The sequence below is a fragment of the Mucor velutinosus genome, assembly GCF_035048745.1.
Source record: "Mucor velutinosus strain NIH1002 chromosome Unknown tig00001547, whole genome shotgun sequence".
In the NCBI taxonomy this organism is placed as follows: Eukaryota; Fungi; Mucoromycota; class Mucoromycetes; order Mucorales; family Mucoraceae; genus Mucor; species Mucor velutinosus.
This window is the reverse complement of record NW_027041901.1, coordinates 453,941-467,154: the sequence shown is the minus strand read 5'-3', so window position 1 is coordinate 467,154 and position 13,214 is coordinate 453,941. Positions and strand designations below refer to the sequence as shown.

Here is a 13,214-nt window from a genome sequence, read left to right as displayed (position 1 = left end):
AGATGCTGCTAGTAAAACTTTTTAAATTACTGTATGAATGTGAGAGGTGTGTTTAGTGAAAGTTGTACAAGAAGCTTTTTTTTTTGACTAGGCATGTTTGATGTGGGGTTATGGAAAGTAATGCGAATGAGTAATGACGGAAAATGTTCAAAATGACCGATTTTCAAAGGGCTATATCTCTGAATTTTACTGTGAACGAGAGCTTCAAACTTAAAAGCTTCTGTTTCTTTTTCAATTCTCTATTCAATGGTATGGTTATTATAGATAAATAAAAAAAAAAGTTGAATATCCCCTGCTTGTAGCTCATAAAATATATGATTCTGAGCAAATTTATGAAGGAAACGTACACCTGGTACTTGAAACACTTATATTATGATGGATATAACGTAGGGCTATCGAATGGTCTTTGTTTTGTGCGAATTGAATGAGTACTTGTCAAGATACGGCCAAAAAAGGGTATCCTGCAAAATCATGGATTTTTGTTCAAAATCTACGTGTGATATAGCAAGCAAAAAATCTGGTGACGATTTTTTGGTCAGGACAAGATTGTCAATATTTCATGATAGAGTCATGCCAGAGCTTCGGGCAATAGCTCGTTCGATAGAAAATGTTTTGGTCTACAATGTTTAGTAATGCTTAACAAAATGTTTTGATGACAGATACTGATTAATCTTTAGAAAACAGTGAAAGAATCGCAAAAGTTAACTTATCAAATATCAGATGAACAACGTATACCAGAGACTTGAAACAAATACCATTGTATTTTTCTTGCAATTCTTGCAAGCTTTGTATAAGCTTAAAGGGGTGTTTACTATCAAGAAACGCGTAAATTTAAGGTCGATAGGTTTTGGAGTCCCATGGATCATCATTCAGAACAATATAAATTGAAGCTCCGTTTAACGTTTGCATGTGTAAATGAAGACCAGACACGACTGCCAAACACTCACATGTATTTCAACTATGGCATCAGCGCGTAGTTGAACAATACCAGAAAAAGGGTTCTACACTTCAATAACAAACGTCGCGTCTTAAACTGTCAAGATTACATTAAATCATGCTATGAGGATAGCTCATCCAAGCCCATCAAGAATACTTTAATTGACCTTTGTGGCCAGTGCTCTTACATTGATCACCTCTTTAAATCAAACATCAACACCATTTGCCAGATATCGCAATGGCAGCACCTATTGCTCTCTATCATCACTCATCCTACAAGCTAGTTGCAAATGTATAAATACTCTTCTTTTTTTTACTCAATTCCAAGATCTTCAGTTCATTTTATACACAAATAAAATACAGTTGATTTCTATTGTATTTTAAAACTACTGCTTTATTTTTTTTTTTCGTGAAATCCCTTAAACCCAATTTCATTGCAGACATATCAATCAAGCCATGCTACCATCAGCAGATAAGCATACATAATAATGGTATTAGCATGATGACAGCAAGGGTAAAATATTCTAAAAATAAAGGATGACAGATATCAAAGTAAATTTCAGGGGTATTGTAATGTGCTATAATATAAATAAACCTAAAAAAAATACATACACAACAATAACGAGCTATTTTTTACGCATGGTTAGCAAACCATGTATTGAAATACCATTCTTAATCCATCAGATCAAAAAAAAATAAACCAAAAATAACATAGAGAATAATGGAACCACTGGCAGCTACTGTACTGCAGCCAGATAAGAGATATAAACTAGATAACATAAATAACGGCTGGTGTTTAGAATAACGAAATATAGACAGTATATACAATCAGTGATTTATCAAGGATCAAATGTGAATGAGATCAGCATAAAAAGTACCGTTTATTATGGTGGATATAACGTGAATATTTATAATAATGGATTCCGGGTGATGGGAACTAATGGATAGGGCCCCATTAGATCTACTGTAGGGGGAAAAACTGTCCCGTTCGTTTAAAATTTTGTCTTTTTGCACAAGTTTTTGGTCATTTCTTTGTATACAAAGTCGAAATATATATCGTTTGAATGAGAGAAAGTATTGCTATCTATACGTAATTATAACTTTTTCAAAAACTAAAATCCAATGATTTTATTGGTTAAAAAATAAATATAGAAAAATGTACATTTTATTATAAAATCATTAATAGTGAGTTGAACCACCTTTGCTCTTGATGACAGCCTTGATTCGGGCAGGCATACTATCAATATATTTCTGGCACTCTTTTTCTGTTATTTTTTACCACTGAATGTTAATACGCCGCTCTAATTCTTCTTTTGTAGAGGGCCTAGTGGGATACTTATTAAGTCGAAGCTTTAGGAGATGCCAGACATGTTCAATGGGATTAAGATCGGGACTTTGGGGTGGCCAATCCATGATTTCGTCTATGTTAAACCCATTGTCGGTGAACTATTGTTTAGTAATGCCCGATGTATGCGGTGTTGCTCTGTCTTGTTGAAATCGCACATCAGATGGTGTCTTCCCAAAGTGCTCAAGAGTGTCGTTCAATGATGTCTTCGAAATATCGACATACAAGCCCGAGTTTATTGCGTCTTCAATAATGGTAGTACCATAACCAGACCCCTCCGCTGTTATACAACTCCAGAACATGACCCCACCGTCATTTCCCTGCAACTGAGACTTGACTTGATACGACTGCATGATTCGGCCACCATTCGTCCAGTAAAAAGAATTACCATCTGAGCCCCAAAGGTTTATTCTTGTTTCATCCGAAGACACCCAACGACGCCAATCAGCAATAGTAAGATGCCTATGCTTTTTAGCCCACGCCAATCGAAGCCGCTTGTTTGTCTTGCTAACAAAATTGGTCTTTACTTTTCTACGAGATTTAAGTCCATTTCGTCTCAATGACTTGCGGATGCCATTAATTGACATATCATGGCCCATCGATCTTAAAATTTCTTGTGCTGCTCGGGGATTATCTAAAGCACCTGATCGAAGTCCTCTTGACACTAGGGACATAGTTTTAGCACCAAGTTTTTTCGGTCTTCCGCCAAGAGGTCTAGTTGGGTCAGGGCAATATAGTTTTCTGAGCCTTGTAAGAGTAGAGTTACCCACTCCTGGATACAAATTTCTTATCTTTGAGAACGAAAGACCACGTTGGAGCAAAGATTGAAGAGTGTTGCGCAAATCTTGTGTTAAACGAGCAGGCATAATGAAAGTTTTGAAAAAAAATAAGAAAGCAAAGAAATAAAGAAAGAAATATGAAAAAACTAGCTTCTTTTATACTTTTAGAATGCTCCTGGGATATTAAATATCCTGAGCATACCGCGGGTAGTTTTTTAGATTTCTTCGATACGTTTATTGGAAGTAAAGATATCAACCACTTTATATCATCTAGAATTACCCACCTAATATTTTTGCTACGTCTCACTTTAGCTGGTTATACTGGAATTAAAATATAGTCCAGCCATAAGGTTTTTTTGTTGCTGTAATCTTTATAAGCTGTTCTATCGAACGCAGTATGGGGCAGCTTTGTTTTCTGAGTTTTGGCAATATACTGGGTAAAAGTCAAGATTATTTGAACGAACGGGACAGTTTTTCCCCCTACAGTAGTAGCCGTATGAGAGTAGTAGATGGAATTATGCTACATGATATGCTTCAATGGTGATTTTGCTATAAGGTATGTTTCATTTCTGTCATCTTGGGTATTTAAAGTAAGATTATCCGTCAATCTATTTCCAAATGCATATATTGTAATTCTGATGGATCAATTAGTGTTGCATACAAGCATGCATCTTGGGGTACATTCACTTTCTCCTCAAGCCACCGTTTACAGTGTAGCAGCATAGATGATGTTTATCGTATCACATCACATCTTTGTTTACAAGTCCAGTCAATTGTGTGTGCACAGGTGCCTTAGGAACTACAATAGATTCAATCTCCCTAATGTCAATGTGGAATTTGAGGCTTAATAGACTAAAATTTACGGAAAAAAAAGAATAAAACAGTAAAGTCAACTTGATAAAGGTATGTTTTATTATCAAACTGACAGGTGTAAATTAAGCTCCAGTCTCTCTACTGGCCAGGTAGATGATCCTTCTTATATACTATAACAATGGATAAAAGTTCTATTAATTATATTAGATTGACAAATAAGTCAACTCAGATCAACTGATGTCTAATCATGCTAAAAGACAACTCCAGCAAGCTAATCATGATTTAGCTTTGCCTGGATGAATAATTAGACTCTCATCCAAAGTACCCTGATCTATCCTTTCTATAAGGATAATTAATATTGATCTAGTAGCATTTATCCGATAGTAGGTACAGTCTCCTTAGTTTATATCAATAGTACATACCTGAGTGTATATCGCTGAGCATACATCGTTAGCATGTATCTGGATATATGGCATGTCTATAGCATATCGTATGCATGTCTGTAGCATGTCTCATATATAGTACAAGTCTGTAGTACATAAAGTATCTGTAGCTAGTATCACGGATATAAGCATGTGTCTCATAGCGTGGATCATGAAGTGCACATCTGAAGCAACAAGCTCATATTGCATTAATCTTGGTGCCTATCCAGATATGGTAAACATCCGTAGTCAATGTTGGAATACAAGTATAATTCTATAGCGCCATCCATGTCCGTGGTGCCATCTATAGCAGCCTAAATCTTATATAGTATGAATCTTATAGTACTAGCGTATCTGAAGTCCATATCTTCTTGTAGTATAAATCGATATCGTACATCTAATCCAGTGTACATACAGTTTATATCTAAATCTGGTAACTGGGTGAACTGTCGGAATGCAGATCATAGTGGATATATTCCACAACAGCGTTTCCCAACACCTAATCCATCGATCTAATACATTTAATCATTTGCAATTACAACAGCTTTCAATAGTAGATTTTATGCATTTGTCTTTGTTCAAAATAGTCTACTTTTGGAATCATCTGTATTTGGTCAACAACCCACCTCCCGACCTAATAAGACCCAACTACACTATCGTTTTCCTCGCAAGATTTTGTTATAGAAACATGCTATTGTCAGAGCTCTAGCATCAATGGCATTTCAAAACCTAATTTCAGATGACCCAAACTTCAAAACCGAAAATAGTTTGGCATCTCCAGAGTCTTGGACGTTAGGTAGAAAATATCAAACCATGATGAAAAAATTGAAAAAAACATCTATGTTGGAAATCAATGATGTACATTACATGTTTGGCGGGGCATTTCATACTGGTAGAATCCTGTGCCTAGTATACTACTGTGTAGTACCTACTATTACACAAGCTTTTTTCACTATAAAATAAATTTAAGATACATCCCTCATATGAAAGTGTTTATTGGATGCTAGATCAAATGGTTGCACCTTGTCTTGCTTTAGAATATATAAAAGAACTTAAATTGTAACAGTTTAGGTACCCTTTTATTACAAACATAATATAATGTTAAATGACAGATCAATAGAAGATCAACTAGTTGTAACCCTTCGTTGTTCCAACCTCTTAGCCAATCAGATTGCTTGAAAACTCCGCTGACCTAAAAAAAATTTTGCGAGGGTTTCCCCCTGTTTTGATGTGAGGTAAAATTTTAAGCGCCGCTATAATAGCAATATAGCCGCTGCTATCATCAAACTTCCCTCAGGTGCTAGAGCATGCCTTACTTACATTACCTAGCTTTAAATTCAGGCATTGAGACCCTCAATCATCACTAAAGTAAGTAGCGATAACCAAGTGGAGGCGGCCTATCTACCTCCTAGCCTCGGATAAAGTCTTGTTGAGCTTCAGGGATAGGCACATCCACACAACGTAAAGAGGTATGCTTCAAAAGAAACATAATAATAAAAGAAGCGAACATAATAATACTAAGGAGTATAGCAGTATATGTAGGCAAAAGAAAAAAAGAATGCTCACACGAAGTGAACCAAAGGAAAGCATGCTATGAATAAATTATTAAAAATGTTCAAGTTATTATATTCTTGTTATTGCAACAAAAATACATACATGAACAATGTGCATGGTAATAGTCGGATGTGAAGCAACACAACCAACCAAAAAAAGAAGAAAAACGCAACAAAAAAGTAAATGTCATGAATGCATTATCATGAGAAAGGAAGCAATAATACAAACGCTTAAAGAAGTTTTATATCATTGCGACCAGAAGAAAGAAGATACTTACCACTTACCATCACTGTAGATAGACCAGAGGATACGCAATCACCGGATATAGACCAGAGAACGAGCATGCACCAAAGACAGTAGACCAGGAAAGATCCGATTAGCAGCAGCAATACCAGCACCATAGACAAACCAAAGAACGAACGACATCAGAGACCAGACAAAGACCAAAGAAGCAATGCCAGACATGACAGACCAAAGACGCAGACGGCAGAGATACCAGAGAAGTAATGACAGTAACACTCACGTCAAACAGGCAAAAAAAATTATCGAAACCTAATAAACACATTCGATTAGTGCTTGTTCTACATCTTTCTGTGCTTGTTATCGAAAGGTACCTACTATATTCCACCTCAAAGAAGCAGTACCAAGTACTTTTAACAGTGCAAGGCCGTGCTATTAGAAGCTAGAGTGTATTTTCAACCAAAAGGTTTCCAAAACCAATATGGTTTGATACGAAAACGCGTTTTGCAAAAAGGGAAAATAAAATGGGGTATCGAAAAATGAGAGGGTGCTCTATCCAACGTCACGACCATGAGATTTAGTCTCATCCTTCTGCCGTGGTAGCCGCAACTGCTGCACTTTAATTTGAAATTGTGTAGTGGGTATTTTCGTATTCAAATTTGACTTCATTTCACATCCTTTAAACATTTTTGCTAAATTTGACTATGAGAGCTCTCGTTGTTATACTTTACTCTCTAATGCATTTATAAAGAGTCAATGAAGGCGCATCGAATGATGTTGGTTACATTCAGATTTCAGACCGAAAATAAAGAGAAATCTGGAAATTTTTGAAAATAGGTTTTCTGCGGAAATGTCAAAATTTAGCATATGAAAGTCCCAAAAAGTAGTCTCCAGTGTTGCATTTTATCTTTGCGATCAATTTGGTCTAATATGTATGATAGAAAAAGTCTCCATTTTTGGGGTGAAAAACGTATCGTTTAATTTTGACGAATTTTCCCTTGCTAATACTCATGTAAAAACGACGATTTTTATGAATTTGCAATGGCCCAAAAAAAATTGAGATAAAGCATCAATAAGTAAAGCGCAACTAAGAAAATCTGTTTGGCGCTATTTTAAGCATCCAAAACGCTTTGTGGCATAAGTTATTCGAGCTTGAAAATGGCTAGTTTTGAACAGAATTCGACCTAAAAATAAGGTATAGTAGGCTACGTTGCTTAACAAGTAAGTAAACCACAGTTCTTTTTGATGAATCAGATGTTCTCTATTGTATGGAGCTCTGTGGAATATATCCACTATGATCTGCATTCCGACAGTTCACCCAGTTACCAGATTTAGATATAAACTGTATGTACACTGGATTAGATGTACGATATCGATTTATACTACAAGAAGATATGGACTTCAGATACGCTAGTACTATAAGATTCATACTATATAAGATTTAGGCTGCTATAGATGGCACCACGGACATGGATGGCGCTATAGAATTATACTTGTATTCCAACATTGACTACGGATGTTTACCATATCTGGATAGGCACCAAGATTAATGCAATATGAGCTTGTTGCTTCAGATGTGCACTTCATGATCCACGCTATGAGACACATGCTTATATCCGTGATACTAGCTACAGATACTTTATGTACTACAGACTTGTACTATATATGAGACATGCTACAGACATGCATACGATATGCTATAGACATGCCATATATCCAGATACATGCTAACGATGTATGCTCAGCGATATACACTCAGGTATGTACTATTGATATAAACTAAGGAGACTGTACCTACTATCGGATAAATGCTACTAGATCAATATTAATTATCCTTATAGAAAGGATAGATCAGGGTACTTTGGATGAGAGTCTAATTATTCATCCAGGCAAAGCTAAATCATGATTAGCTTGCTGGAGTTGTCTTTTAGCATGATTAGACATCAGTTGATCTGAGTTGACTTATTTGTCAATCTAATATAATTAATAGAACTTTTATCCATTGTTATAGTATATAAGAAGGATCATCTACCTGGCCAGTAGAGAGACTGGAGCTTAATTTACACCTGTCAGTTTGATAATAAAACATACCTTTATCAAGTTGACTTTACTGTTTTATTCTTTTTTTTTCCGTGAATTTTAGTCTATAAAGCCTCAAATTCCACAGCTGTAGTACAAACTTGGTGATATCTTCCTTTGTTGAGATTTGGCAAAACGTCAAAAATGTGCCGTGTATTCTAACAAATCTTGAGTAATGAGCTTCATATAAATGCTTGCTAGTTACGAGTGACTACGAGTGGTAGACCGATAGAACAGATGTTGGAGAATGCCGTGCAAAACCACTTGGTGGTAACTTGTTTTGTTGTGTTGTTGTAAATCTATGCTGCTCATTTTATGAAAAAGGAGGAACGGCTATTCCAATCATCATGCTGATGCTAGAGCCTTTATATCAGGGTCATTATGTGTTTACGTTGAAGGGCTACTAAACATATAAAGTGATTTTCAGTTGTTACGTTTGTTGTCAAATAATTAAGCGAGGAGATTGTAACGAAACCAATTCAAAAGAACAGCGTCCAAACGCTGTTATGTATTAAACTGCCAACTCAACCGAACTTCTCTATTAATTAAATTTTGTTGCCCTGTGTATGCTCTACAAAATGAGACTTCGTTTGGCCACCTACGATGTTTCCTTTCAACATCGATTTATTAGTCCCTAAATTGGAGTTTACAGCGGTAAAAAAAAAACGCGGAAACGTCTATTTGGTGCTCAAATCTATGCAATAAACTTGGGACATGATACGATTAGTAATAGTGCACAAAAATAACCTCATATGCACCGCAGTAGCAAAAGCTAGCCTTAAGCGGTCATTTCCCTGCATTCTGACAAAGGCTGACCTATTGGATGCTAGAGATCCATGAGAACTAATGCTATAGATTCAAATAAAACCTCAAACGATAGTTAATTCTTAGGTCTAAACAACAAATAGTGTTACAGGTAAATTGGTACAGATTTCGTACGTGTTTTCCTTTGAAAACCTTCAAATATTTGAAAAAAAGGCTCTCCTGAATGGAAGTCGTGCGATAAATATTGAGAGTAATATCAATCGATGCGCATTTCAATTCTGTGCAAACTTACTATGGAATGGTGGGAGCAATAGTTACTTTGGAAAAGAATTGTTTGATTTTCACTGCTTTGAGCCTTTTTTGTAAAAGATGGTTTTATTTTATTTTTCTGACGGGATAGTGTAGGATATTGTGGTGCTGCTGATAGATGTAATAGAAGAGTCTAGAAGTGAAGTTAATACGTGGTCTAAAATACTTCTCTTTTTTAAAAGTGATTTCAAGATCAAACAGGCGTTATATGTAGTTTTTGGTGAGTGGATACATCAAATCATTTAGATAGAAGATAAAGCAGGAAAAGTAAATAAACTACAGTGAACCAACAAAAAACCAAATGTATATGTCAGATTCAAGGGATCCTTCGAATGAATAGGTTCAATAAGTGAAAACAACGATAATGGGCTGCAATAGCTGTATACATAACATTGAGGCAAAAATAGGATAAAGATTTCACTGTGTCTATTCAATTGTTTGTATTTATACTAAATAATGTTTCCATTATTCTCTACTTGATGACTTGTATACTGTATATTGATAGTTTTCTAAACTAAAATGGCTCTTTCTTTGATTTGTGTACATAATCCATATAAGTCTGTTCATTTAGCGCTAAGGATGATAATGATGCATCCATGGCATCGCCGTGCTCCTTAATCCGTATTCCAATACTTTGTGATTGGAGGATGTGGTAATAGTTTGGCCAAGGAAATGAAAAGGGTATACAATTTTACCTTCAAAATGTAGATTAGATGCTTCAAAAATTGCGACTTTACGAGCGAATATTTTTCCTTGTTTTATTGTCGAGTGTAGTAGTAAAGGGGATGAAATGGCTGCAAGGTTAATTGCTTAATTTACATCGGCGAAAACGCACGTTAGCCTCATGAATGCCAACTACATCTTTGTCTCGAAAAGATAAAGCATTTGCCATAGACAACACTGCTAGGTTGCAGCAAGAGAATGATGTCCTATACCATAGAAACTTGCAATGATAATAATCGCGTTATGCTCTGTTGTAATGCCTCATTCTTTGGATCTTTTCAGCTAATTACTGTGTCACAATACACAGAAGCTATTTCATAGTTGGCATAATTACCCGGATTGGCATACTTGATGTGGACGAATTATTGATCATTTGTCGCACTAATTCACACATCTATTGTATGTAATTTTTCTAAAGTGTAAAATAATGTAGACTCTTGAAATTGTGCACGAGGATATGTGCTTGAATATAAACCATAAGAGGCAGCCATGGATTGTAATCCATATTTTTAGGTCGTTTATCTCGGAGACCACCGAAGAAAATGAATAATACCTAGGAGAGATCCGGCGGAAAGATATGTTGGAATACAAAGACCCCATATTACACTAAAAACTAATATCCGGATAGCTCTAATATTCAAGAATCTCGTGACGGTAATGATTGTTCAAGCCAATCAATATACCATACCATGTTTCGCTTTATATCATGTAATTATTCAGGCCTATCACATCTAACAGAGCATCGCGGAGTAAGAAGACACTGGAAGAAGTAAAGACAAATGTCTGATAAGAAGTTAATCTCTATCTGTCACGTCGGATATTGAGCAAATTTATCCTTATTTAGGGCATTTTCTTGTCAGGGTTCAATAAAGTTTTCCCACATTCAAGCTCTGCTACAGCGGAGAACGTGAGAAATAATTTGATAGGTTACATGCTGTATTTAGGCAATATAAAACCATTTATCCAATTCTAGTCATTTCTGACAATGTCTGATGTAATTTCATGAAAATTCTGCAAGCTTAGTCAATTACACTTACAGGGCATGTCAGAGATGTGATCAAAGAGTTAATCCAGTTCAAATTGGCTGCTAGTATTGTGCCTATTTACCATGAGATGGAGGTCATCAATTGAGACTTGATTGATGCCAAATGCGATTCTTTACCTCAATGCTACGGATAATACGACAATGGTTGTTTCAAGCAGCTTTTTTTTTTTTTTTTTTTTTTTTTTTTTTTTTTTTTTGTAAACGGCGAACGAAACAAGAGTAAAACTTAGTATATATAAAGGCACTTATTTTGCCATGTCAAAGTATCATTTACATTACGTCTATTTCTTGTTTATAAAATACCATGGAAGAAGAAAAGAAGAATGAAATTCTAGAGTCAACAGCCATCACCTATAGTGATGCGACAGATATAGATCCTGCTCCTTCTTATATAGAACATGCTGACACTCAAGGTCCTGAACCCACAGATGAAGATTGGGCTGAATTACCTGAAGTAGCTGATTCAATCCCCAAGGCTGCATTTTTGGTCATTCTAGTCGAGTTTTGTGAAAGATTCACTTACTATGGTCTCTCCGGACCCTTTCAAAACTACATTCAGAATCCTGAGCCCCCATCATGTAAGTTTATTCGGCATGTTTCTCTTTCATTTGGATAAATAATTAATTATATTCCTATAGATCCCGCCGAGCTACCTGGTGCTATGGGCAAAGGTCAACAAACTGCTACTTCATTAACTACCTTTTTCCAGTTCTGGTGCTATATCACTCCTGTATTTGGTGCTATTGTTGCTGATCAGTTTTGGGGTAAATACAAGACAATTCTTGTATTCGCCATTGTCTACTTTGTCGGTTTAATCATCTTGACTCTCACATCCATTCCTCCGGGTATTGCAAGCGGCGCCGCTTTTCCCGGTTACATTGTAGCTATCATTATCATCGGTCTTGCTACGGGTGGTATTAAGGCTAATGTATCTCCTTTGGTCGCTGAGCAATACCGTAGTAAATCCGCCTATGTGAAAACCCTCAAGAATGGCAAACGTGTCATTGTCACTCCTCAAGTTACTTATCAAAAGATTTTCAACTACTTTTATTTTTCTATCAATATTGGTGCGTGATCATTCTATGGATGCATAGCCAAACTTCTAACTCTCTATCTCCCATACAGGTTCTCTCTCGGCCATTGCCACTACCGAATTGGAGAAGAATGTCGGTTTCTGGCCAGCCTTCCTCTTGCCTACACTCATGTTTATTCCAGCAGTCGTTATTGTCCTTCTCGGTCGTAAGCATTACGTGCAAACTCCTCCTCGTGGCTCCGTATTCATGGAGGCAGGTAAACTATTCTGGCTCGCCATCAAGACCAAAAGCTTGGAGGCCTGTAAACCCTCTAATCTCACTCGCAGTCGCCCCGAATTGGTTGAAAAATGTACTTGGGATGATGTGTTCGTCGATGAGCTGAAGCGTACCTTGAAGGCATGTGTCGTATTTTGTTGGTTCCCCATCTACTGGTTATGCTATTCTCAAATGACCAACAATTTGGTTTCTATGGCTGGTACCATGATGACTGGCAATGTTCCCAACGATATCATGCAAAATATTGATCCCATCGCTTTGATTATCTTGATTCCCCTTATGGACAAATTATTCTATCCTTTCCTCCGTAAAGTGAATATTCCCATGCGTCCGATTACTCGTATCACCTGCGGTTTCTTCTTTGCTGCCGCATCCATGGGCTATACTGCTGGTATTCAAGCCAAGGTGTATGCTTCTCCTCCTTACTATGATGATCCTCAAGGTAGACAAAACTGGATTTCTGCAGCTTATTTGATCCCCTCTTATGTCTTGATCGCCATCTCTGAAGTGTTTGCTTCTATCACTGGTATGGAATTGGCCTACAAGAAGGCTCCTCAGTCTATGAAGTCTATTGTTATGGCTCTGTTCTTGCTCACCAATTGTTTTGCCTCTATCATTGCTTTTGCTTTGGTTTCCGTTACTGTCGATCCCAAGTTGGTCTGGATGTACACTGGTATTTGTGGCGCTATGTTTATCTGTACTATTCTCTTTTATATCTGTCACCACAAGATGGATGAAACTGATGCCGCTGAAGATGCCATTCAACGTGATGTTGAGAACATTCAGAAGCAAGCTGTCCTTGATGAAGAAGAAGTTGTTGTTGAATATGAAGCTCAGAAGAATATCTAATTCAATTCGTTATTCACTATTCTTGCTGTATTTCTATCACCCTGT

At 36.5% G+C, this 13,214-nt stretch overlaps 2 protein-coding genes across 2 annotated transcripts; one reads left to right on the top strand and one right to left on the bottom strand.

Annotated features, from left to right (window-relative positions):
- Nucleotides 1-2,382: 2,382 nt before the first annotated feature.
- ATC70_006570 (uncharacterized protein) lies at nucleotides 2,383-3,147 on the bottom strand (the record flags this gene model as incomplete). Its single annotated transcript, XM_064825844.1, has 1 exon — nucleotides 2,383-3,147. One exon carries the CDS (start codon nucleotides 3,145-3,147, stop codon nucleotides 2,383-2,385), a length of 765 nt encoding a protein of 254 aa, XP_064687358.1.
- An 8,167-nt stretch (nucleotides 3,148-11,314) lies between these two features.
- ATP1_3 (Alpha subunit of the F1 sector of mitochondrial F1F0 ATP synthase) lies at nucleotides 11,315-13,169 on the top strand (the record flags this gene model as incomplete). The annotated part of the gene is made up of 3 exons (XM_064825843.1): nucleotides 11,315-11,588; nucleotides 11,649-12,077; nucleotides 12,136-13,169. The coding sequence occupies 3 exons, from the start codon at nucleotides 11,315-11,317 to the stop codon at nucleotides 13,167-13,169; spliced, it is 1,737 nt and encodes a 578-aa protein (XP_064687357.1).
- Nucleotides 13,170-13,214: the final 45 nt, after the last annotated feature.